Raw genomic sequence first — 27,351 nt, forward strand, 5'->3', positions numbered from 1 at the left:
GCCGCCCGAGGCGAGTTTAGACTATTAGATCCGCTCTAGTCGCTATATTTGGGTTGCCAACCACCAGGTGGGGCCTGGACATCTCCCAGAATTGCAATCGAGTTCCAGGCTACCATGCTCCCTCTCCTCCCCATGGCCCCACCGCCAAATCTCCAGGAGTTTTTCTATTGAGTTGACAACCTTACCTGCACACACGGCAGCCCTCCCTCCCTCCCACCCCCACAAACCGAGGCAGACAGCAGGCTGCTTGCTCTATGATTTTATTGGAGTGGCTTCCAATAGGCCAGTATTGGAAGGTCAGGAGACAGAAAGGCACAAACTCACATGAAAAACAAGGAGATCAGCTAATCAAGGCGACAAAGGATATGCGTTTTGGAACCAAGCCCACTGTGCCCTCCTCTCCTCGCCCTGGGAGCTGCAGAGGCGGAAGCAGAGAGCGGGGTGCAGAACCCACTCTCCGTTGCCAGCAGCTCTGGGGGTTCTGGATTATGAAGCCAATGCAAAACATTATACAGCGCTTGAGCAGGAGCGGCGGCAGCAGCTGCGGAGGCAGGGAGAAGGGCTCAGTTGCAGCTCAGAGGAGGAGGAGGAACTCACAGATTGGAAGTTCTTTGCATTCTTCTTGCTCTTACTGCTAACCCAAGAAAGCTTTGTGTTTTAATAAGAGCTTGCACCTTCATACCCAGAACCTTTCTGGATTTCTCTTCCCCCATCCTACTTCTTTAAAATGTCACCGTCTGTTTCTATGGAGACAGTGTCACCAGAAAGCAAGCCTCTCCCTGTTTTGCAAGAACAGCCATGAAAACATTCTCAAGCATCAGAATCCTCTTACAATTCATTAGTCAATAAATATATATATATATATATATTATATATATACTTTTGTTTTAATCCCCAGTTTTCAGTATCTTACACACGCTAGAAGAAAATTAGCCTGATGGCTCACACGCTTTGAAGGAAATGAATAAAGGAGCACCTTGCTTGTTCCTGGGCCAAAACAGCTTTGCTTTGACTGCTGGGCTTCTCTTTTTGAAAAACAGATCAGTCTCCTAAAACACAACTTTTCAAAAAGAAAAAAGAAAAAAAAAAGCCCTGCATGGTCATTGAGAATGCATCAGCCAAAAAAAAAGCTACCAGCACAGATCAAGTTTGCTTATTGCACTTGGTCATCAGTAAGGCAAAAAAGAATGAACAATAGGGATAAAAACTGCCTCCTCCGAAGCACGAACCCCCCCCTCTTCGAAGCAAAGTTGCAAATCTTTAACCTACATTAACACACCAAGTCTTTCCCTCCCACTAATTTAGCCAAGCACAACTGTGGGCTTTCTAGAATCCTAGCAGATGGAGCCTGTGAAAGCCAGCTAATCTGGGGCGGGGGGGGGGACTACTCTTTGAGACGCAGCTTGCTTTGGAGAGAAAGGAGGCCTGCTTGCAGAGTTGCTGCCTCCCAGGAAATCACGGGGACCCCAGTTAAGGCAGTTTCTACTCTCTAAATCAAGCCAGCAAGAGTTCCTTCAGTTCCGTTCTGTTCATCTGATTGTCTAAAACAGATACAAGTCCAAGAAGAGATGGAGTCTGGTCTTCAGGTGGCCTGTTTCCCCAGCAGCAAAGAGCTTGGCTGTCTTTGTAAGTCGGACCTGTGATTCTTTTTTCCTTTTTCACACACTGCAAAGGCAAATGAACCCCCTGCACAAACCTTCAGGGCCAGCCCTATTACTGCTTAAGGAGTAGCACACAGGTCCCTGAGAAGGACTAAATCAAAAGAACTGAATTTGGCTTGTACAATTTTTGGTGGGCCAACAGAAGTCCTTTTCCCTTATCAACCGTAATAAAGGACAAGAAAGCAAATGCTCTCACGACTATTTTAAGGGGCCAGTTCATTCCGCTGTCGAAACTCTCAGCCCCAAAGCAGCAGACGTGGGCTCCAAAACAACAGTGACAGGTGGCTCAGCAGAAGAGAGGCAAGCAGTAAGGGAGCCCCCACCCCCCTGCCATGTTTCAAGAGCTCTGTGATAGCAGCAACACCTGTACCTGGACAGCAAGAACCCTGCACACATCATTCCATAATAAAAAGGGCAGCCTGGAATCCTAGGGAACAGCCGTCATTATAACTCTTAATACTGAGTTCCTGTCTCCATAAATGACTGAAGGAAGATGAGGAGCTGGAGAGAAACAAAAGGCAGCAGAGTTTATCCCAATGCTTAAAAGGAAATGATATGTACACGTAGGAATCTAAATCACATCACAGAACTATTTCAGCTAAAAATGTCACGTAGAAATCAAAGAGGGCCACATAGAAATTGGTCTGAACACTGCAGAAGAAGGTGAAGTCACAGATGCAGCTGTCCCCACAGAGCAGCCTCCTTCCCAGGAGCCAGTGCTGGAGTGCTCAGGACCAAACGACTGTCTATTTGCTCACAATATTAAAGGGGCAACTAGAGTTAGCTAGGGGAGATTGGAAGTTGCCTGCCGACTGGAGAGAGGACAACTTGATCCAGAGATGGTCCGTTGGTCAAGAAGATGGAATTCTTGGGCCTTCCTGCTGACTTTTGCAACTGGAGGGGGAAAAACCAAAAGATTGTCAGCGATGGTTCCGTTTCTCCAAAAGGGCAGCACTGCGCAGTGTGAAATGGGATCGCAGATCTTTTATATTTAGAGACCAGCTCAAAGCAAAGGGACTGGGCAGCAGGCGATGTGAAAGACCCCTGCCCAAGACCCTGCAGAGCCACTCCAGTCTGAGTAGACAATACTGACTAAGCTGGACCCAACAGCCCAATTCAGTATATGGCAGTTCCATATATGTTCACATACATTTAAGCTCACCGTCATCGAAATTAACAACTGCTAAAACAAACAGCCAATACAGAAGTATAAAGGCACACAAAATACAGAAGCATAAAACATTTGGCAGTCTAAATAACCCTCATAACATTTCTCAAACTAGAAGCAGACTGTGAAAACAGTTAATAAGGTCAACCCACTAGTTAAAAGCCTGGATCAAAATGTTTTGGCCTCAAGCCTGGAAGGGAGAAGGGTAAGCGCCAGGCAAATCTCAAGGGGGCAGCATTCCACAGGAGAGGTACTCCTACTGAAAATACCCAGTTTCTGGTTGCCACTCATCCCACTTCTGCAGGCAGGGGCAGAGATCGGGGCTTTTGAGGATTTTAACTGGTGGGTTGGACAGTACAGAAGGAGGCAGCTCTTCAAGCACTTTAAACTGTAAGACCAGGGCAATCAGCAAGTGCACGGATGGCGCAGTTCTTGTTTTGGGGTCCCTCAAGACTTATTTTAAAATAAAGAAGAAGTGCTTTTGCTGTCTGAGAACAAACCATCTCAATACTGCACATCACAGAACCACAGCAGGCCCAGAGGCCCATCTCTTTCCATCCTCTGCGCAGCAAGAAAACACCCAGCCCTCAGCCTCTGGCGTCCAACCCAAGTACCTGCTACACCCCAAAAATGTACTGCAGAAGATATTTCTCGTTACCCATTTATAGTTAAAACCAAATTGGACAATTGTGGAGAAACATTTCCCACCCAGGAATACCGTCTGCATCTTATTCCCCAAATTTGTCTGAACTGCCTTCCTTCTTGCTTTGAAGGGCAAGCCCTGAGAACACTCTGGGTACCTACCAAGTACAAAGAGGAATCCACTCTAGTCATCTGTAGCAGCCGACGTTCCTTTCAGGGGATCCTTCTCTCTCATCTGCAGCAAGGGGGAAAAAAGCATTCTTTGGTATTCTGTGAAACAGGGCTGGGAAACGATATCACTTCCCTGTGACCAGCAAGAGAGACAGGAGTAGAACTTGTGCAGCAAGCAGTCTGGCAGATCTCTGGCAACAGGCAGTGCAAGCAAACACCCTGCCCAACAGGCAGAAGGCACATGGAATGAAAACCCTTTGCTCTCAGCAGGGAAGACAGCCCCCAAGAAAGTTCACCATCCTACTGAAGCCTGTGCTGGGATGCAGGGGTGGAGGAGGCTTGGCAGCCCACCCCTGAGGCTGATCACATGCACTCACTTCATCCAGCTGCCTCTTGGTGTCATCTTCCATTCTGCGAATATCTTCCATTGTCAGGTCAACCCATTTATCAAGCCAACAGAATAGCTGCCGGTGAAAATTTGTGAAAAGCCGCCTTTCTTGCTGCAAAGGAAACAAGAACACAACTTTGAAACTTGGCATGAGGTCGGCGACATCCAATGCGCAACAAGTCATGATGGGACCAGGAAAAGTCATGACATGTGGGAGCCCGTTTGCTACAGCTCAGAGAAGAGCCTCTGCCCTCGTTTTCCCCTCAATCAGAGCATGGAGTTACTGGCCTGTGTCTTTGAATGGTCTTGGCTGGCCGTTCTGAGATCTTTCAGCCACAATCAAGAAGATGAGAATAAGAAGCAGAAGTATTCTCACCAAGAAGTGGGTCATTGCTCGTTATACCGCCAGAAGGTTCATGATCTCTCCGGTGCCTTGCAGAGCGCCAGAGCTAATTCAGAGGGCTTCCACTTAGCCACAGTGCCTGCCCTGGCCCTGGCACCAGAATTCCAAGGCTGGTATTTGAACCAGGGAGCAGGTGGGGCATTTCTCTTGATGGCCTGGCTCCTGTAACCCCACTGTAAAGAAGAACGCCACACTTTCAAGTTTTTCTGGCGGAAAACAGAGCAAGGGCTATCCTGACTTAGATGGGAAATGTACATTCAGAATTAGCAGCTTCCACAATTTCACCATGTCTGTTCTCGTTGCGAGGAGGCTAATGATACCCTAATTAATTTGCCCTTCAGCAGTCAGTGGCTGCTACTGCTGCCTAATCATTCCTCAGAGACCTTTGGAGAAACCATGAATGCTAAATGATTAAAGAAAAGCTTTTCCCAACTTGCACTGATTATCCTCATGCAGGAAAAAAAAATCAAGCAAAGGGTTTGGCTACTTCAGCCACTATTCCCCATTAAGTACCACTGTTGCATCTTCACTCACCTTCTGTATAAAGTTCTCGACTTTGTTCTGCAGACCCCACCATTTGAATTTGACTGTTACTAGCTTGTATGCACACATGTACGGACAGTCTGCCTGCTTGCCAATCTCCTTCTGCGAAGAGACAGTCGTTCAGAACACGGCCCAACCCAGCACACACCACCATCTAACAGCACAGCCCTCTTTTGGTTGTCCTTAACCTGCCTCAGAAGACTGAGAAATGAAAGGCCCCAAGAAACTGTGGGAGAGCAGGCCAGCTAAACGGTAACTGCAGGTTAATACAGTGGAGACTGCATTAACGTTTTCTGCTTAGATGGAACAGAAGGTAAGCAGGGTGCCTCCTGTTGCCTGAGAGGATTGGTCAACGCCTTTTCTCTTAATTTGAAGGGTTTTGTTTAAGAAATTCATTTAATTACAGAAGGCTTCGTGGGAAGAAGAAATTTAACGAGACTGGAATTGGCAATATACTGGTAACCCTTCTACTATAGTAAATAAGCTAGTCTTTCAGGTGCTTTAAGAGTCCTTTTAGGTTTTTCTGCAACCTCAATGCAGTACCCAGATTACATCCAACTCTCACTTCCATCAGGGTCAAGGGATGCAATAGAAACCCTGAAGGGGATTATAGTGGACAAAATGAAGCTTAAATCAGTCATCAGCAAGGTACTATGAGTAAGGGAGAAACACTGATTTGGGAAAAGGTGAAGAATATCTGCTAAATGGTAATATACTCCCCCCTACCCAATGCAGACATGGGAGGGTTCAGTTCTCATGGACCTTTTCTGAAAAGACAGGTGTCTGAGGTGACTTCGTCCCTAAAAGCACACCCCCACCTGGATAAATCTGAGGTCAGCTGATGGGAGGGGCCTCTTTGGCACACCCCCGCCTGGATAAATCTGAGGTCAGCTGATGGGAGGGGCCTCTTTGGTGGGACAGCTCCCTTCTTTCCCCCAAGGGTGTGGTGGGCAATACCTTGGCTGAACTTCCACAGAAATTTAAGACTTCTTTGTTTGGGAGGGTCTTTGAAAGTTGATTTCTATCCACCATGTTGTGTTAGATCCTAGATTCTGATTACTATTTGTTGTAATGTTTTTATTGCTCTTCTGATTGTGTTTTTTTATATGTCCTGGCCTTTTTTAGCATTAGCTGACTTAAGGAACTTATACTTTGGTACGCACATTTTTTCATAAGCTGCCCTGGGTATTCTTATGGAATGGAAAGGTGGGACATACGTTTATAAAAATTAATATTCTGCAGCTTCACACCAACCCTGTAAGGTAGGTCAGAACACCTACACTGGCAATATTTTAAAATGGCTTTAACTTACTCATTGTTGCATTTTTTCGAAATCTGGCTGAATTGTATTAGGATAGATGCTCTGTGCCAAATTTCAGACAAGCAAGCTAAAGAGTTTTGATTGTATTGTAAATAAAATTTTAAGGCTGCCTAATGGCAGAAGGTTGGCAAAGCCCGCTATCTTAATTATCCAACATCACCCATAACTGCGCAACAGGGCATCTTACTTGCGTAGCACTACATTCTGTACAGCACAATGGCTGGAAGTACATCAACATCCCCTCCCCCAGTAGTCAAAAAAGGCAGAGACCACACCTTCCAGTTGGGCCCCAGAGGGCCACGACCTGTCTTGATAGATTTAAATTTTGCAGGGTCTTCTTCTGGCTTATAATCCTGGTGTAGACAGAAACAGGAGGGAGGTTACAACGGGCCAGTTTATTCCAGGAAGCCCACCATCCGCCTCTCCTCTAGCATTGCTCTTCTTAAGGTGCTTGAAAAACAACTATCCGTCTCACCACGCCTTACATTTAAATCCAAAGCCATTCAAAGCACCCACCCACTGGCAAGACTTGTTTTTCATCCTTCTGCTCCAGCATTAAGTCCTGCAGCAGCTAACAGTGTGGCTCCCCCTATGTATTTAGGAACAGGAAGGACTTCCCCACAACTCCCCCCTTGGGCAATGCCCCGTTTTCCTGCAGCACCTGGTTTGGCTGGCTTGCTTGAGACACCCGCTCTCCTAGCTCCTGAGCATGATACATTTTGCTCATGTCTATGTTATGCTTGCAGCACAGGGGGCTAACCTCTCTGCCACTTTCCAGCCCTAGCAGTGGAAAGGATATCACTGGTGGAAGGTTTGAAAGAAGATCTGGTTCCAGAGTCAAAAAAGGAACATTAAGATCTCCTACAGCCCTTTAAAATAAACATTTAAAACCCATACAAAGAAAGCACAAGTGGGGTTTTGAGAAGCATGTGCTCTTTTCAGTTATCATCTGAGGGCAACACTACAACATGCCTCTAGGAGAAAACCCAACACTACATCCATCCCAGCCCTTACAACCAGAGGTTTGCCAGCTTTGTATCTGTAGCTATGCCCATGCTCTTGGCCTTTCTACTCCAAGACAGTCCCTAAGGACTTGGCTTGTATCTTGACCATCTCCTCTTCCTCCTCCTCATACCCAATAAACCAACTACAATAGAGAACCCTCTGTCACAAACATCAACCCCGGGCAAAGCTCTCACTATCAGTTACCATACCTTTGTAAGAACTTGACTCCGGTCTGCAATGTCTATATAGACGGCTTCCACATTTTTCCATTCATTGGGGTCTAGTTTATGTACCTGCAGGCAGCACAAGGGACAGATTGGGCTTCCTGTTTAGACACCTACCCCAATCTCATTAGGTCCAACTTAACACAATTACACCGGTAAGGTGGTCTTACTCATGAGATCTGTCATGTGCCACCCTCTTGCCTATACTGAGCTCTCAGCTTCTTTATGTGCAACATTAGCACATCAGAGATTTGCATGCAAAGCAACACAGTTCCAACAAGATGTGGGGTGCATGAAAGATCACACAGGTAAGTTCTTGCCCACTGGTTCTGCACTGAGATCAGACCTTAGCAAGAAGCTGAAGGTGGATCTAAGGACAGGAAAGGATGCAACCCCCCACAGTTCCTTTCCAACAGCCAAATAAGCCAGTATTCCAGAGCGGGCACAGGAGATACACCAAGAAATACAAGAGGTCTGCAAAGACCGGCTGAAGACCTTATCACAGAAAGTTCTGCGCGGACTTTCTCAATGCTTTTGAGAAACAAATTTTAATACGTCGGCAGCTGTGCTGGGGGCAAGAGGCTCTAACACCTAGTCTAATATGGAAACAGGTTGCTTTGCCAAGTCCCTGCACCGCAGAAAGAATTTTGACTAGCATCCAACTAGCATCTGGGCTTGAGCACCCACTCAGCAATGGACTAAGTATATTTTGTATTGTGTGCAAAGTAAGAATTGCAGCAGCATTTCTCATATAGCAGGCTGCCAGAACTGTCGACACAGAGATTAAGAGAACTACACAAAAACATGTTTTATTATATTTTGCTGCAGAAGCTATTTCAGAAAAAAAAATGCTTGGCAAAGAAGTCCTACTGCAGCCACATACATCTCAGCCCCAGCCTACAAGTCAGACCAAGACCCAGCCACAGCAGTCCCTGCCAGCGACTCTTACATTCTCCTGTGTCCCGAGGTCTGCTTTGTGCCAGGTTTCAATTTTGATCAAAAAATCATCTTTCATGTACTCATTCTGCAAAAAAGAGAAGATCCAGTTACCTGCTGGGAACTAAGAAATACCTCTCAGAATGTAAGCTGATTGGGAGTGTAATCTTACAATAGTTAGGACAATATTTTCTTCTTCTTCACTGTCAGAAAACAGATTGCAAGCTTCCCTGGGACAGGGACCAGCCCACTTTTGCTTTTGATACCCTGCAAAGTGCCATGTGTGTTTAGGGCACTATATCACTCACACATATCCTAGATGTGCCCGTATTCTGGTGATCTCAGGTCCTCAAGAGCATTTCTCTAAATGCTGTTCTTATGTTATTTGGCAGAAAGGCACAGGACCACCAAGATGTTTACATTTAAATGGTGCACACATTGGTCATCATAACTAAAATACAAAGAGGAAGCAACAGCCCTCTTTCACTTTACAGAGGCATGGCTAGACAGGTAAAGGGTCCAGCTAAAGCATTATGGTTACCTTATACTAGGTCACATTACTAGTCCCTCTAACCTCTGACAGGCAAGGGTCTCTGGGATCACAGGAGAGCTACAAGGTTAGTTAGTCCTTTGTGAGATGACTACTGGCACCCCAGTCCTGGCTGCTGTGTTTTCTTATGATACCGTCCATACAGAAAAGAGTCCAGATGCATCTGACGAAGAGAGCTGTGATTCTCGAAAGCTTATGCTACAGTAAAGTTGGTTAGTCTTAAAGGTGCTACTGGACTCTTCTATTTTGCTACTTCAGACTAACACGGCTAACTCCTCTGGATCTATGTACATACAGCGATACACGTACACAGTTTCATACAGAAATACACTAGTCAGCACAGAGGCACTGGCAGCTACAAGCAACAAGAGAAAATTTCTTTAAAATATTTATGTGCCTGCCTTTCTCCTGAGCAGCTCAGGGGGAAGGTGCAAATGCAATTAATGTGGGACAGGAGGAAGAAGAGGCTCCTCTGGCCAGTTGGGACAAGGCACAGCAAGGGCTAGAGAGGCCACAAAAATTCACCACTTCTTCAGTTAAAAAAATCATAATTAAAAGAGCATGAAAGCTCCATACAAGTCTAAGCTCACTGCCTCTTTTAGAAGTAAGAAATGGATAACTGCAATCAGTTAAAAGTACCTGAAGTCATTCACCATTGAAATGACAGCAACAGCTATTGCCAAATCCAGCTGAGGAAAGTATATCCCCAGCAACGACAAACACTTTAAACAGAAACACACACACTCCCAAAGAAATCACTAAAAGCAATACTTACTGTAATAACTGCTCCAAAAATCGATACATGGAAAGAAAAATACAGCTTTAGTAAGAGAGAGAAGGAATCCAGAAATGCAGCAGTATCCCTCACCCAAAGATGGCAGCACCAATGAGGCACCAACCCTGAAGTGCCCCTTTGAAGTCTCTCTTATGGCCAGACCCAGCTGCACAAAGGGACAAGTGCTTCACCCACATTAATCCAACCCAAAAGTAGAAGGACAAGAGCTCCTGCTGCTCAAAATCTACCCCTTACACAACCAAATCCTTGTCTCTTCCCCGAAGCATCCACCACCACTTGGAAACCTGATAATGGCCACCATTTTTAAAAGCGATTTCTGGCTCTGTAGTACTGGATCAACTGACTTGCTTGGGTCTAATTATTTGGTCCTCATAGACCTTGAAGAGGTATCTTCTACATGGAACACATACCCTGTTAGTGTAATTCTCTCTTGTCTTCTAGAGAAGGAAGATTAGACTCTACCCTGTACTGCAAGCTTACATGAAATGGCATAAGTCAAAGACATATTGTCAAAGGCTTTCACAGCTGGAGAACATTAGTTGTTGAAGATTTTCAAGGCTGTATGGCCGTGGTAAAAATCAAATAAGTCAGACATTCACTACTCCTTCCTGTGGCCATATCCTGCCTCTGGAGGGGAGAGGTCATGCGCCACCGGCAGAAGTCTCGCGACAGCCCTTTATCCACTCTGTGTCCTACTTAATGGTATACACGACTGGAACACAGGTATCCAAGAGCACAGAAGCATCTTCAGCCTGCCACTATAGGTTGTCTGAACATTTTAAAAAAAAATTAAGCCACATGAAAGACAGGAGATGGGCAACCTCTGAGCAGCCTTGAATTCTACACTGCTGCCATTTGTCCCTCGACACAAGCCGCCCGGATCAGAAGATGGAACAAACGTGATCAGCTGACTGCTCTTCGCCAACCCTTCGCCATTCCTGCCAAGGAAAGAGGGCGGCTTATAGGCCACCACAACCCTCCTCATCTCCGCATGTGGTAACCAGATATGGTGCCCTACTGCCTGTAACTAGACCTTGCCAGTAGCCAGGCTCAATTATTCATGAGCAAAGCTGGGGAAGATCAGGTGACAGCCGGAGCCCACATCAGCCACCTCCATTATTTCCATTCTTAAAACGAGATGTCAAAACTAGAAGGACTGAAGCCAAAGCTGCAAAAGGATACATCAGAGGTCTGCTCTGAGGTCTGTTTTTGCAGGATTAACCTCACCTTTTAAAGGGAGGCACCTTGAGTGGACAAAGCCAGGTTGGCCTGTGCATGAGCAATTTCGTTCTCCTGTAGAAACATGGGGACGGTTACTGCATATATAACTGTACACAGGGTCTGCCAGTTAACTGGCTGGAGTTCTCCCAGAATTACAAGTGATCCCTGGGCCACAGAGATCAGGCCCCCTGGAGGAAATGGCAGCTTCAGAGGGCAGACTCTATGGCAGTACGACCTTGCTGAGCTCCCTCGGAACTTTTGCAAACTGGGGTTGGCAGCCCTAACTGTAAGGGAAAGGAGAAGATCTCTCACACCCTGACAAACCAAGAGTCATTGCATCACCTCCTTTTACATAAAGCCCCAGAACTTGTAGTAGGCAAGAAAGGGAGCCTCAGACAGCAGCGAGCTCCCAACATACCAGAACAGGCACAAAGAGGCAAGGGGCCTCCGTCTCTTCTTAGAAGTCAGGAGCAAACAAGAGAAGAATTTTGAAATGAAACTCAGATACTGTTCCAGAGTAGTAAAGAGTCCAGTAGCACCTTTAAGACTAACATGTTTTATTGTAGCGTAAGCTTTCAAGAAACACAGCTCTCTTCATCTGACAAAGAGAGCAGTGTTTCTTGAAAGCTTATGCTACAATAACATTTGTTACTCTTAAAGGTGCTATTGGACTCCTCACTGTTTTGCAGCAACAGACTAACACGGCTAACTCCTCTGGGTCTATGTTCTAGAGTAAGAGCCACAGTGGAAACAAGGGAACTCCCAGCACAGCAGCTAAAAGGAGAGCTGCACTGATTCCTGCCTGCTTGCCTCCAGGTTGCAAAGCACAGCAATCCTATTAAGCACCAAGAATGCAATGCCTGATAATCAAAAGCTGCTAAAGACTGCCCAGAGGGTGGGTAATTTTCACTCACTCTCCAGCTCGAAAGCAATCCACCTCCCAGCATGGATTCAGAGAAAAGCATGCATGTGGCAGTAAAAGGCTGCGTCTAGGCAAACATTGCCTCTGAGAAACACCAGCCATGCCCTGTGGCCATGTCCCTGGCAGAGGGCCCTTCCAATGCAGAGTGTTAATGTGTTAAGCCAGACACAAGGAGGTGCTTCTCACCAAGACTGCTGGGCCAAGCACTTTGATGCCTCGTGGCCAAACAATTTCCAAGTACTGCTAAGACAAACGCTCTGCCCAGTGCCAGGGAGTACACAGTTGCCTTGCCGTCCAGTCCCTCCACAGGCTCAATGAAAATGTAACATGCCCTTGCATCTCCTGCTTGATAGGTGGATCTTTTATCTTGAGGCTAAAAGATTCCACGGCTCTCTCAATGCACAAGTATTTGAACAGGCAGCACGCCAGAACCAGACAGTGCCAATTTAGAATCAAGCTTCTCCCATGCCAGCTGCTAACTCAGGGAACATGAAGCATCTTTGAAAGGATAAACTGATATAGGCAGCACAGAAACATGGCAAGCACTTATATAAACAGCCGAGGTACACCTTTGCATGGAAATGCCAACGACTTCAGACTTCAAAAACAAAGTACACCACCTGACCCTCAGTCGTCTCTCAAACACAGAAGAGAAAAATATGAAGTGTGAAGATTACACTGCAAAAAGACTCTTCTGAGCTGCAGAATCCGTAGCAATGTCACCGAATGACACTGGATACCACTTCCAAAGTCTAGCAGTGCTTTTGCGTGTGAACAGATAGAAAGACCACACAGCTTCCCACCAGTACTCACCCGTTCGACAGTAAGGATATGCATTCCATGCTTTCTCATGGATATTCAAGGCTCCCTCTGGGGCCACCATTTTCACAAAAGGGGGGACTTTGCTGCAGGGACAAGAAACGAGAGAAGGGGTTGCCGGCTTCAACTAGGTTTCATCGGAGCACGTGCACACAGACACAAGCCCTGGAATGACAAGTGCTAGTGCCTTGGGACCACTTATCTTCCTGCAGCCAGCTGCAACACAACAAGGACACCAGCTGGCAAGTGTTTTCCATGGAAAGCGCTTGTCCCACCCACTCTGTTAATTCAAGGGATTAAGCAATACCCTAAAAAAGGTCACATCAAGCCGAGAGCAGCAGCATATGATATGGGATGCTGCTTACAACTCAGCCCCAACCCAAGCCTGAAAGGCAAAACCAGAGAGGCCATGCAGCTCTAGCGGACTTGGAGGACCTCGTTTCTCAAGCAACTAATCCTCGGCTGGCTCCCTGCCCAGATCAGGCATGTCGTTTTCTCCAGGAGCAGCTACCACTGCAGTTTGAATAAGCCAGCCCACAGGACTCGCTGACAGCTAGAAGGCGGTGGCCCTGCTCCACCCAGAGATCACAAACTAGAATGGGGATCAGTTATTCTGTACGGCAGAGAGGAGGAGCATGAACTAAAACTGTTGCCGAGAGAGAAATCTTTTCAGCTGAATATTAAGAAGAACTTTCCAACAGTGACACAGGTAGAACACTTCAATAGGCTGCAGTAAGGAGGAATCTTCACTGGAGGTGCCCAAGCCCAGATCAAAGAAACTTTTGGACTCAGGTGGCCTCCCCCCAGGCATGAAGGGACCACTGCTGGAAGCAAGGAAGTTCCCTCCTAAGGCATCACTGTTCTTACTGGCAGGGGGCAACTACTCCACTCCCAGCATTGCACTCAAAAGTCCTGTAACCCAAACAGACACGATACAAAACACCTCCTACCCCAGGAATACCAGGCAAGACAACGCTAGACACGTTCTGGGCATGGGTTTTTCCTAAATCCTAGCACATCTTTGCCTTCAGCCCCTCTCTACCACGTACCTCTGCAAGTGGTAAATCTTGTGTGTGTACTGGCCACGTTCTCCATCGCGCTCATAGGGTTCATTCACCAGGACTTCAACCCCTTCTCCTCCACCTGTTTCGTTTTTGCTGGCTTCTGCCACAGAGTATAGCTGCCCCACTTGATACTGAAGGAGGAGTCAAATCACAACATTACTGCAGAATGTGCAAGCTAGTAGGCAGATAGGTAAAGCAGGAAGCACTCGGCTTAACAACAACAACAACGCCTTTATTGGCATATCTCAAGATATCGATATAAACAGTAAACAAATATAAAGGTAACACGGGTAATTTGAGTATAAACATTTAGACATTTTCCAATCAATCCTTGATAACCAAACTTAAAAACAGGGCTACCTTTTCAGTTACTTCAAATGACAAGTCATTCAAAAGACGGAACACTATCAAGGCCTCCGAATGACCCAGCATATTTAATAAAATTGGGTCTAAGAGATTAGAACGTATATCAGCGTAGTGGGAACAATGGAGTAGGATATGAGGAGCCAACTCAACGGAATTTGAATTACAAGCACAGAGTCTTGCGGAATATGTGATCTTATTATATCTGTCATAAGTAACTGCAGAAGAGATAGCATTGCACCTAGCGAGTGCAAACGCTCTAGATGCAAACATGACTAGATGCGTCTTGACTCAAGGAATTTCTCGACATGTGGACAAGTGGTCAGAAGTCCCCTTGCCTTTTCAGCAAGTAAACTGCTACCACATAGCAAATGGTGCCAAGATTCTAACACATTCCAGAGCCGGGGAAGACGAGACAGCCAAGTCCAGAGTCCCGACATACAGAGTATATAGCAAACTGGTTAGCCCAGCTTTGCAAGACACCAGAGTCCACTTCTACCTAGAAAGCTTAGGTGAGCAAAAGAAAGCAACAAACCAGAACCAGTATGGTGTCATGGTTAAAGCGTCGGGCTAAATCCTGGGCAAGTCACACTGCATCAGCCTGAAAGGGCTGTTGAGGAGGGGAGGGGAGACGCGAGAGCCGTGTTTTCTGCCTTGAGCGCCTCAGAAGAAGGGCAGGATAAAAACAGGATAGTAGAGATTCCTAAGCTGAAACAGGTATTTCCCCCTGGGTTGGCCTTTCCTCCACTTGGGGCCTCCTGTACGAGCGTTAGCAAGGGAAGATGTCCGTTTACATATTTCAGCTCAAAAACTTTCACGCTGACCGCAATGCAGAAGCAGAACCAGGAGCAACCCAGGCCTGCACTGGGTCAGCAGCAGCAGGCAGTCTAGGAATGACTGTCCGCCCGTGCTGTGACCAACTGCGGCCCATGCGTTGCCATTTTTAGCAAACGGGGAAGAGTTTTTTTTTCTTTCTGGACTGCTCTAAATCAGCAAACCTCCGTTGAGGAAGAAAGAGCCAGTAAGACACATCAGCATCAAGAGTGCATCTCTCATAAATCCACTCAGAGGAACAAGTGCAAACTAGCACATCTTCCCTCAGCAGGTCCTGATTTGCGGTGGCTTTCCCCTCTCACACAACACAGCAACAAAGCAACTCGAACATAATGTGCCCGAGGATGCCATCGGTTCATCAACACAACCTTCTTCATGGGCAACACCCAGAATGGGGCAGAACCTGAGCTCAACGGATTCACCACCTGGTCTTTTGTATGCACTCAGCAGGTTAAGCGGTCATGCCGGGGACATGTTTAAAGAAGTCCTTTTCATTACCCACTCTGTCCAGGCTAGGGGCTGGGGGAACCAGAAGTTCATAGATTTCAGTGACGTGCTATCTTCCCTCCTCTTCCACCCAGAACTAGGCCATTCGCCCTGCGCTCAACAGAATAGAAACTAGTTCCTCAGTACAAGAATTATGTAAATCCTTTCATGGAAGAACAGCTACCATAACCAGGCAGTGGAAAGAGAATGTGCTGGCACAAATAGCTTTGTCCACTCTCAGGGAAATGTCCCAGAGGGGTCTCCTCGGGATATAGAATAATGCATTGCCAACGCTGCCTCTCCGTTCATTCATCCTCTTCTACACAAGTTAGAGCATAAGAGAATCAGGCTGCCATCTTCACCCTTTAATCTCATCCGTCTTTTCAGATCCCTTAATCCTGCTGGCACAAGGAAGCAAGACCCAATAAACTGGTTATGTTAAATAAGAGTAGTTCCTTGGGGGACGCTCTGGGGGTAATGCACAAGGAGATAATAAGTCCCAGTCCCAGAAAGGAGGAGAAGCCTTCCTGTGAAGAATGCAGTTCACTCCGCTGTACTCTCTGCTTTCTAAGGCAGAGCAATGTTTTCAGCATACTTCTGTTCTGCTTGTGGAATAAAATGCCCAGGGCTCATACCTTCAGGTCCACCTTTCCCATTATGATCCCCTTGCCTGCTTTGTTCATCTTCTCAGGGTTTGCTGGTGGTTCCTAGTTCCCAGGGTGGCACAACTTTTTCCCACAAGGAAGAAAGGGCCTTCACGATTGTGGCACCCTCCCTTTGGAATGCACTATCAGAAGGCATTCGTGCTCAGTGGGACCCGCTGATGTTTTGGAAACTACAAGGCAGAAGTATTCCGGCATGCTTTTGGGATATAATAGTCTACTGTGAGGCAGAGCAAATTGCAGTGCATTTTATCTACCTGCTATTTTATGTTATTTGCAGGGTTTTATAGGCTGACATTGGGACTAGAGCGTTTCTAAATTTGTATTAGACTGTTTTATTGTTATTTTATCGATATATTTTTAATTAGATTTTAACTGTTGTAATTGACAAAGAGCCCCATGGCGCAGAGTGGTAAGCTGCAGTACTGCAGCCCAAGCTCTGCTCATGACCTGAGTTCGATCCCGGCGGAAGCCGGGTTCAGGTAGCAGGCTCAAGGTTGACTCAGCCTTCCATCCTTCCAAGGTTGGTAAAATGAGTACCTGGTTTCCTGGGAGTAAAGTGTAGATGACTGGGGAAGGCAATGGCAAACCACCCCGTAAAAAGTCTGCCAAGAAAACATTGTGGTACGACGTCCCCCCATGGGGTCAGTATGACTCGGTGCTTGCACAGGGGACTACCTTTACCTAATTGTCGTGAACTGCTCCAAGATCTTAATGGAAGAGAAGTGGTATAAAAATTGAATAAATAACAATCATACAAAAATAAATGATGAACACAGAGGATCCCCATCTCAGCTTTAACTCTGTTGGTTCCATATCTGGGGTCAGAGATGCAATCTCTTTGTAAAGAGTATCCTCTCCATAGCAGTGATCTGGCATACAGACTCCCAATCAAGCATCACCACCATGCCGAGTAGCTCAGGAGCCAACGCAGCTAAGCTGTTGAGGAACAGCTCATTACACAGAATTCCGCAAGGAAGCGGAGAATCTCCATCTCACACAACAGAGCAGCAGGCGGATGGGGGGCAGGGATGGCACAGCGTGAGCACAAATGATATTATGGAACACGTGGGCACATGCCCACACAAGGCACAAAACTATGCTGCTGAAGCTGACAGTGACCAAAGAACTGGAGGGAGGAGGAGGAGCTCTACAGCCAAGCCTTAAATCTCCCTCTTGATAGAAAGCCCACTCCCCGCCCCCCCCCAAACCCTATCGTCACTGTCATGAATGAAAACACAGGAAAGGGAGAACATATCAACTGTTACTAAATCCAAGTGCTGCAATTAGAAAACATAACACAAAATGGACATAACTGCATGAACTACATGATGGAGGGAGGTTGTGTATAGGATTGTTTGGCGGAAGGTGGAGGGACTAGGAGAAACATTGTAAACAGCTGCCAGCTTCAGGCTGAATCCAACCCAGTTGCTCACATCCTTTTTTCACCCTCGGATCTTCCTTACTTCGTTCAGGAAGGCTGAATGGAGAGACCCATTTGTGACCAAGACTACTTCCAGGAGGCAAGGTCCTCAGCCTGCAGTGCACACGCCACACCTGCACGGCCTGCCAAAGTCCTCTGATTCATTCGGCTATTTAAATAAAATTGGGGCGGATGGGGATAAGCTTTGGAAGCTGTCAAGTTTTCCCCCAAGCCTAAACAGAGGAGTGAAAATCTCAAAAGGGAGCTCGATATGGTAGACTGACCAGCAGTAATTTAGCCTCTTCTAAGGCGCCATCTTCTAAGGAGCCAGAAATGCAGCCCTGCCCCAATACCATCCTACATGAAGTCACAGGCAAATTCCAAGGATTGCTCAAGTGCTTTATCCAGAAGACTAAACAGTACAAGGGTGTTCCGATACCAGGAATAGGCAGGAGCCTCCCTTCTCCCTTGAAGATGCACCACAAACGCAGATACCTACAACATTCTGTTCTTGCTTGCTCCATGTGCAACAGGACAGCACCAGAAAGGAGACCAGGAGGCAGGCCAGGTTAGGTCTTATGTGAACGTTCTCATTCTAGACTGCGGTCAGGATATAACATCTTTCTTAAGGGCCCAGATAGACATTATTTACCTAGTGAATTCCCCCCCTCCTTCTTACAAAGAGCTCAGGGAGACAGACATGGTTCTCCCTTTCCCCTTTTAACTTCACAACGAGCCTGTGCAGTAGGGAGTAGCTGTAAAATTACAGGCGCCTTGCTGAATCTAACCAGAGGTCCAGAACCATGTCTCGATGCAGGGGCCGACCAGCTGCCCTGCAAGTCTAACGAGGCACAGAGGCTAACCTGATATTGCCACCTACGACTGGTATCCAGAGGTTTACTGCCTCTGGACATGGAAGTTCCCTTTGGCGACTGCCCCAAAGTGAGCTTGGCAGTACAATGGCAGAAAGAGGAGCTGAATCTGGGTCTTCCGGAATAAAGTCCAACACTAACTACTATAGTACACCAGCTCCCTTATACTGTTTTTATTACAACAGCCTATTAGGCTGGATGGATTATCAAATAGTAAAGTGAGATATTAACCACAGTCATGACAGTAAGAAAACCAGGCCACCAACTTACAACAAACTCTCCAAGCATGCAGAAAAATTAGATCGTGAATTAACTGAGGGGGGGGGGGGAAACAAACACAATTTAGGGAGAACTGAATATACTCCAGGAAGCACAGAACATAGATGGTCAGTTAAAGGGAAATACAGAAGGGGGAAACTGATCCCGCCCAAAAGCTTACAGTATCCTGGAGGTAAGATCTGGGTAAGCAAGCAGAGAATATCAAAACTTCCCCAACACCAGAATCTTTCATCCCACCCACCCAGCTGATCACCCTGGAGGGGCAATACACGGGGCACAAAGACCAGGGCCACGCCACTCATGCTGCCTTCTAGCACTGCTATTCAGAGGTTTCCTCTACTACCCATGGCCAGTAGCCATTGATAGACCTGTCCTCCATGTGTCTAATCCCATTTCAAGCCATTTTCATCACACTACCCACTACAAATCCAAGATCTCTTTCCCTCTTAGTCCCAGCCAGTTCAGCCTATACTTAAGGTTGGGAATATTTTTGGTTCCAGTGTGCATCATCTTACACTCCCCTACGCTGAACTTCTTTTGCTATGTTGATGGCCTGCTATAGAGAGCTCCTCCTGGTATTCTTCATAGCCTACCTTGGTTCTCACCACTTTGAATAACTATCATCTACAATCTCAGCTGCTGCTCTGCTCTTCCCTGAAGAAATTAAGTATCACCAACTCCCAAGCACCAATCCTTGCAGAACCCCACTGTTTAGATCCCTCCAATGCCAAAACTTTATTTATTCCTACTCTCTGCTTCTTACTCCTTCAACCAATTTTTAATCCATAAAAGGGCCTATCCCTTTATCCCATGGCAGCTAAGATTAGGAGTATTTGGCCAGGAGTGTTGTTAAACGCCTTTTGGAAGTCCAAGAATTCCATGCCTATCATATCACTCTTATCCACATGCTTGCTAATCTGCTCAAAGGCTGCCCTGCAACCCGGAAACCCTTCTGAGGCTCTTAAAAATCAAAGTAACTTTCCAGTACTTCAGTACAGAGACCGATTTTAGTGACAAGTTATACTGACTGATTAGAAGAGGAAAAATTTCACATTTAAGTTTACTAAGAACTTTAGTGTATACACCATCCACACTAAGAGATTTAGTAGTTTTCAGTTTGCCTGGCAGTCTTAGATCTCCATCCCTCATCAGTTCAGTTTTACTCAGTTCCTTAGAATCCCTCTCCAAAAACAGCACCTCCAGTGTGGGTAAATTTTCCACAGTTAAAACGGATTCAAGGAACTTACTCCGTTCCTGTACCATTTCCCCATCTTCCTTAAGCAATCCTTTCGTTGCTTCATAACCCAAGGGCCCAACAACCTCTATCGGTGAATTCTTGCTCTGGTATATTTGAAGGGACGCTTATTGTTTAACTTCACGTTTACTGGTTTGCTTTACATGGAGTAAAATGGCAGCTCAGGCCACATTTCAACTGGGGGTTTCTAGGGACTGAAATGCCAATCACCTAGCAGGTAGTCCACCACCAAGACCTCAGCCAACGTGCACCTACTCCAAACTGTGGCTTCTGTTTGTTGGAACAGGAGCTTGCCCAGAGTGCTCCCCTCAGTTAGGTCTCCCTCCATGGAAGCAGCTCATGCAGAATTTTTTTTTACCCTTTTAGGTTTATCTGCGTATCGGTGCCTCTCCTTATTGCCATTGCTTGTACACTGTTCGTAACATGCCAAAGCCCCACAGGTAACACCAGGATATTCTGGTGGACCATCACCAAGTGGCCACTCCTAAGTATGGAGGAGCTTTAGACCAGCTGAGGCACCTTTGCTTATGAGGCTGTTAGAAGCTGCTGCAGAGGGACGCAAAATACGTGGCTGGTTGGCAAAGGGACCGGGGCAAGAATGCTGTGCTTCTGTTTGTCCTGTGCCCTCTGCCCAGCTCCCTTCTTGCTCATGCCAACCAGTTTTCAAATAGATCACTCTGCCAACACAGCAAACCTTTCTGTTTCTTTGTCTCCTGACAAAACCAGCAATGTTTTGTATATAGCCTGACTTTCACCCTCTTTCTACAGTTTGGTCCCATGGCAGAGCCTTGCCTAGCAGCCCAAATGGCTTTAAACACCGCTCAGGAAAAATCCCAGTACATACAGAAGATTTTCACTATTACAAAAAGGGTCAAGTGATTTTCCATTCCAGGAACTACCATCTGCTGGGGTTGGAAAATGCAAGCATTTGGGTTTTATTTAAATATCTCTAACCGTAAGTGGTTCTTGAGGCTTACAACAGAAACGCAGCAAACAACATTCATAGTCACAGCATAACCATGAAGGACTCATCTGAGTAAGGTGAAGCATATTGGTTAAGAGACTGGGCTATGACCTAGGGGGTCCCCTGCTGAAATCCCTGCCACAAATTCACTAGGCAAGGTACTCTGTCTCTGCCTCAGCCCACCCCACCCCCCGCCAATAAGAGGTCAATAACAGTGGCCTAAATTACAGGGCTGTTGTAAGAATGAATTACTAAATATATGAGACTCTTCCAGCAATGAAAGCTTAACATAAATTCTATATACTATTATTGGTATTCTAATTGTTCGAACTACACATTATTCCCACTATGCACAAAACTATCACATATAGACATAGCTGCTTTACTCTCTCCTAGTGGGAAAGATCCAGGAACTTCAAAATCACACATGTAGTTTTCCCCCCAAGGAAAGTAAGGCAGCTGGGTGTGAACATGAGAGATTTTGTAAAGGAAAACAGTCAAAGGAGAAAAAGTGAAGCAGCTATATTGCACTCAGTATCCCAAGAAAGCTATTTTTTAAGTAGCAAGGGAAAAGTTACCCACAATTTGTGGTGTCTAGCCCTAACAGTTTGCTCTTCATTGGACACATACAAGAATGCCTCCTGTGTGGACTAGCCATTTCTCTGTATGACCAAATTATGAAAAGATGGAGCAAAACATACCATCTTCCCAGGAAAAAGGGATATCACCACCTTTAAGGGCATTTCAAACTTCAAATGTGAGCCCCAGCAATTCATTTAATGTCACCCAGAAGCCCTTAATGACCCCAGGGGCCCAAAGTCCCCTTCCTACAAAAGAGGACTCTTGCCCATCAAAGCACAGGCTACAAATAAGCTAGTTCGCCTTTAAGGTGACTTAGTACATTTAGTTTTGCCACCTCCATTGTTATCTTTGAGAACAGTGTGAATATCATCCTTCATCTTCCACTTTCATTGCTGGCTAGGGGTTCAAACATGACTATACTTCTACAAGTTTTACAAAAAGAAAAAGCAGGGACAAACTTACCTCCTCCACTGACACAGGCAAAATCACGCGACTGCAAGAGAACAGAACACAAGAGGAGATTCACTAAGGCCTAGTGGCCAAGGCAATTTAAATAAAAGCAGCAGCTCAGTGTCACTTCTGAGGATCAGAGCCGGGGGGGGGGGGCAGTGTTCAGCTCTAACTACATCACACCTGGACAGATGTTCTTTGGCCCTAATAGGCAGCCCAAAAATTTAGGAGCCAGTTTCATTCGGGGCTTGCTGTTTTATGATCATATTTTCTAAGTATTCCTATCTAAACATAAACTCTTTGCAGTCTCTCCATTTTATTAATGCTGAGGCAAAAGAACTGCAAATACATACATAAATATGGGATAACCCTGGCTGTCACCACCACGAAGAGCTAACCTGTAAGCCTAACTTCCCCCAGGTTTTTCATAGTTTAATTACGGTTCTTAAACGCAACTGTTAAAGAAATGAATTCATCAGCCACCACTGAATCATGTGAAGTTTACGTACAAACAAGCGATGACAAAAACTTCATGCACGTGTATTTTATGTTATACATTAAACCATATTCTGATGTGAAATGATAAATAAACTTTGTACTTTTATTAAAGATTGGAGACGCTACAATAAAATGCTGAAAACAATAGGTGTGACAATGAAATGTCTAGATACCTGATGACCTGGCGCCTGGGATATGTCGAGCCTTGAATGGCTTAATACCTCCGTGTCACTTTTTGTACATACCAAGAAGGGCCAACTCTTGCTGCCACAACCTCCATGGTAACTCAATCTAGGGATTTATTCATTCAACATATATTTATATTTCACTTTTCTCCCATAGAGAAAAACACGGAAAAAAACCATCCAAACAAGAAGGGCGGCCGGGGGGGGGGGGGGACTGCTAAACTATTTACTAGCACACACCTTGTTTGCTCACATAAAGCAGTCCTCATCAAATCCCAGATGCGCAGGTCACCATGACACCTAATGTCATTTTGGCATCTAGTGTTTAGTTTCTCTCAATGATCCTTACTAGAAGTACAAAGCTTATTATCAGTTTACATTGGAATGTCTTATTGTATGACATGCGCATGAAGTTCTTGCCCTTGCTTGTTTATATTTTAACTTTGCACCTTTCAGTGGTGGGTGGTGGAGGAATTCATTTCTTAACCAGCAGCTTTCTATACTGGCTCCAATATTCAATTAAATGGAGTTTTTTTTAAAAGCAAGAATGAAATTATTGGGGAGAAGTTAGGTTAGGGTTAGAGGTTACCTCTTTGTTGCAGTGATGACAACCAGGATTTCCCCACTGAAATGCTTTGTCATAGCTTCAATAAAGTTATGAGAAACTGAAGAGTTTATTATTAGACTTTGTGTAGCAATCACTAGAGATGTGAGAGCCCAGGAAATGGGAAACTGAGAGATGTAGGGAGCATTGAAAAAAAGTTTAAGAATTTTTTCCTTTGTAAATGTTGTTTATAACAAGATTTTACTCACTCAAAATGTATAATATGAAAATTATATACAGAACTAGATAATGATATACAACATTTTAAAGGATATGTTTATTGTTTAAAAATAAATAATTTTGCAACAATATACTATAATTTGTGTATCAAAAAGTTCAGTGTTACATGCTTTACTATACGGCCAACAGATTTTACAGCAAAATAGTCATTAAAACAAACTATAGCAATTGTATATATCTGATTAACAGACTTCTTTCAATATCCAGGATCTAGTCTGAATGGCTATACTGAAAAAGATGGCCATTTCTTCAATATATACATTCTCCCCCCCCAAAAAAAGAGCGTGTTTTAAAATTAAAAACTTAAACTTGATTTCCAAATACACAGGTAGCCATACCTAGTTGAACTGTATGACTGATTGTCCAAATATACTTTCTCTTATTTAATACACAGTTTGTTTTCTTCCCTCAACTTTTATTTCTCCTGCATCTCAGACGACAAAAATTAAGGTACACATGCCAAGATAGCACAGGGTGCAACAGTTTGCAGCTATCTTGCAGATAGCGGGCGTATTTGTAATTTTGCTTCTACCAAGCCAAGGGATCATATGTATAAATTCCATAAATATACCAATTACAGTTTTGTATTCTGTTATAAATAACTTGTGTTGTTAAAGCTGCAAAGGAGTTTAGGTTTGATAGGAAAATAAATACTGTATACATTTCAACTTTTCCCCAAACTTCCATTTTTCTGGTGAAAAAATTAATCCTTCAAGTTTCCTAGAAATGTTACATATCTAGAAATTTCTAGGTATATGGTCATAGAAATACAAAACCCATGAACCTGCCTCCTAAGTTTTTGGACTGGCTCTCTAAGATAGTCAAAGAAAATTTGTCAAGCCCAGACATATCAAGCACACCTTCTTACAGACTGAAAGAAATACCAATGGCAAGTGTTACAAATCAGTTCACAAGCCAACAAAGTTGGTACAGAATGACCACAAAAATGAGAGTTTGGCAGGATTCAGAGAAAGAGCAAGACTGAGATAGTCTTCACTGATCTGAGTGGCATATAAGGCAAACTCTCCTGAAGCAAGGCAACATACTTCACTGAAATACATTCTTAAAAGAAGCTACATCTAGACCTTAGGGCCAAACCTAAAGATATTCAAGATGACATATACAGTAGTTGGTTACACTTTTATTTACACCAAAAATAAAGTTCAACTTAACTAGTATTTTATGGCAGAAGCATTATACACCTATAAATCCGAAAAGGGAAATACATAATACATATACATATAAAAACAGGGCGTTTAGCAAAACTTATGATGCTTTTCATGCCCAATAAGCTACAGGAAAGTAGATTTCAGCAGGGAAAGGGGAACAAGAAAGAACACCCACAGGGCAGCTTAACATCCTCTATGTTTCACAAACAGAAATATCTTCTGGAAGATGCCAGTATCTTCTCTGAAGATCTCTCCATGTTGACCATACATAAAAACTGAGTCCACAAGAATCTACCACAAACCACAGTAGCAGGGAAGGGACCAGCCCGGGGTTAAGCTCCATGGCTAACATGAATTACATAAGAACTAGGCACACTGCATGGGTGAATCCCATTCCAAAACTAGCACTACACAAACATGCATGTAACATGAATATCTGATAAAAGAATTGCCTGGAATTGGGCCATCCTGCAGCACTTCAAAAGAAAATAACAAGGGCAGCAATTGAAGCCTGAATTACTTCCAAAGCACTAGAGTCTAAGCTTTATGAAAAGTCTAGTTTCCTGTCCTGTGCAATCACTGAAGAAGCAAACTTTTTCAACCTGGTCACTGGACCAAATTTGCTCCTTCAAGATTAGAATGAGATGAGAAACAGAACCAAGCAAAAAGAACACCTGGAGGAAAATGATACACTCAAGATCAACAAAAAAAAGGCTCCTGAAAGGGAGCTAAAGTCTTTTAATACATAAACCAGCACATGTATCTATTCTGGAACACACACACAGGTTAACAAGTCACTTCATACAGGGAGCCTTAGATCACATTCAAATCAACACCGAAAACATTGAACGTTCATGGAGAAAATGAGAATCGGCTGCAAATCAGCACTCTACTGGTTTGAATCCTACTACTGCCATGAGCTCAGTAGGTGGCCTTGGGTAAGCCACTCCTCTCAGCCCCAGCTCCCCAGCTGTATTGAGGGGATAATAGTTACACTAAATTGTTCACCATTCTGGGTGGGACACTAATCAGTCTAGAAGAGCAGTATATAAGTGCAGTTATTAAACAGAGCAAAATCAAGTGTCTATAGCTTAAAAAACAAATATTCCGCTTTTCTGGAGGACGCTACCAGAGGCAAGATGGCATCAGAGAATCCAGTCCCACAGCTGGAGATTCCCAAGGGCCATTAAAGGCTGGCCAGTAGAAGCCCTTCCCCTTCTCACCTGGTTCCCTCTACTAGGCCTCTCCCTGGTCAACTCCTCCCTTTCTGCAAAGGTGAGGCAGAGGACTTTGCCTCTCCTAACATATCTGAAGAAGTGAGCACCTTTCAAAACAAGCCTGGATGAAGCGGTGCCCGCCTTCCAGGTGCAGGTGTGGCTTCCCACTGCCATCTAACAGGCATCTGTTAATTGGGGTTGCCAACCTACAGGTGAGGAGTCTGGAGACTTTTCAGAATTGCAACTGACTACAGAGATGATCTCCTTTAAAGAAAACAGCAGCTTTGGAGGAGGGACCCACAGAGGCCCCTCCCCAAGCTCCACCCCCCCCCCCAAAATGCCCAGGAATTTCCCAAGCAGGAGCTGGCAACCGCAGCAGCCTCCCTCACAGTCCTCTTCAGGGCTCAGCTGCGGAACTGCCGGCCTCAAGGGCAACTTTCCATAAGTAACCGAAAGCGCCGCAAGGGAAGCCAGCCGAGCCGAGCGGCTGCGACCCAGGGAAGAATCAGGCCCGGGGGAGGCGGCCGAGGTTGGGGCTTCTCCACGGAGGGCTCAGCGCCGGCCTGGGGAGCGCTCGGCCGCCGCACTCCCCTCCGCCCTCCAGCGAAGGTGCTCCGGACGGGAAGGCTCTCGGCCGAGCCCGCTCCAGCGCCTGCATGACCTTCACGGCGGCAGCCGCCTCGGTGCCCGAGCCCTCAAGGAGCCGCCGCAGCAGCAGCACCGGCCGCCTCACGGAGGGAGAGGGGAGCCCGCTTAAGCCCCCCGCCCGGCCGCCCAAGCCCCTTCCCGCCGCAGCCGCCACCGCAAGGGAAGGGAGCCGAGGGGCCGCTCCGTCCCGCCGCCACTCACTATTCCTTGACGAGCACCATGGCGAGAGCGAGGAGCGCCGCAGCTGCTCCGCCAGCCCAGTCAGGCTGCCACCCGGCACCGGCTCGGTCTGAACCCGGCAGGGGGAACGGGCTGGCTAGTTAGCTGCAGGAGGGGAGGAGGAAGGACGCAGTGTTCCCCGGCAACGCCGACGTCAGCACGCCGCGCCGGCGCCATGGCGTCACGAGGGGAAGGCCCGCCCTCTCCCTCGTTTGCTCAGCGCATGTGCTAACGAGGGGCGAGCGGGGGCGGTCTAGGATTCCGCGAAGGTGGGCAACGGGGATGGGGAAGTTCTGCGCGTGCGCCGCCGCTGCTACGGGGGCTCGACGGTTATGCGCCAAAGAGCGGGGCTCGGACGGCAGGCGGGTGGCGGCCTTGGACGGTAGCCTTAGCGGAGGAACCCGTAAGGGAGGCTCGCTGAAGGGAAGAGAAAGGGGCTGCTTTGGATGGGAGCGCGTTAGGTGGTCCTGACAGGCGCTTGATGGCCTAAGGGGACCTCGGGACGTTCGGGTTGCCAATCTCCAGGTGGGGCAACTGGAATGGCAACTGATCTCCAGGCCACATAGA

The 27,351-nt window shown here is 46.1% G+C and overlaps 1 protein-coding gene across 1 annotated transcript; it reads right to left on the reverse strand.

The window, feature by feature from the left end:
- Nucleotides 1-244: 244 nt before the first annotated feature.
- PITPNA (phosphatidylinositol transfer protein alpha) lies at nt 245-26,884 on the reverse strand. Its single transcript, XM_055001747.1, has 12 exons — nt 26,767-26,884; nt 22,017-22,047; nt 13,820-13,965; nt 12,765-12,856; nt 9,788-9,795; nt 8,476-8,550; nt 7,512-7,595; nt 6,573-6,650; nt 4,968-5,078; nt 4,020-4,142; nt 3,634-3,706; nt 245-2,555 (listed from the first exon to the last, which is right to left on the reverse strand). Exons 1-11 carry the CDS (start codon nt 26,784-26,786, stop codon nt 3,656-3,658), a joined length of 819 nt encoding a protein of 272 aa, XP_054857722.1. The 5' UTR covers nt 26,787-26,884; the 3' UTR covers nt 245-2,555; nt 3,634-3,655.
- Between the last annotated feature and the right edge of the window lie 467 nt (nt 26,885-27,351).

Source organism: Eublepharis macularius, chromosome 17, assembly GCF_028583425.1.
Source record: "Eublepharis macularius isolate TG4126 chromosome 17, MPM_Emac_v1.0, whole genome shotgun sequence".
Classification (NCBI taxonomy): Eukaryota; Metazoa; Chordata; class Lepidosauria; order Squamata; family Eublepharidae; genus Eublepharis; species Eublepharis macularius.

Excerpts from the sequence above, each read along its gene's own strand:
- PITPNA (XM_055001747.1), bottom strand. The coding sequence starts at position 26,786 with ATGGTGCTCGTCAAGGAATA. Across the intron at positions 12,857-13,819 it reads AAGATTTACCACTTGCAGAG|CAAAGTCCCCCCTTTTGTGA; the intron begins GTACGTGGTAGA and ends TTGTCCCTGCAG. Across the intron at positions 5,079-6,572 it reads CTCTGGGGCCCAACTGGAAG|AAGGAGATTGGCAAGCAGGC; the intron begins GTGTGGTCTCTG and ends GTCTCTTCGCAG.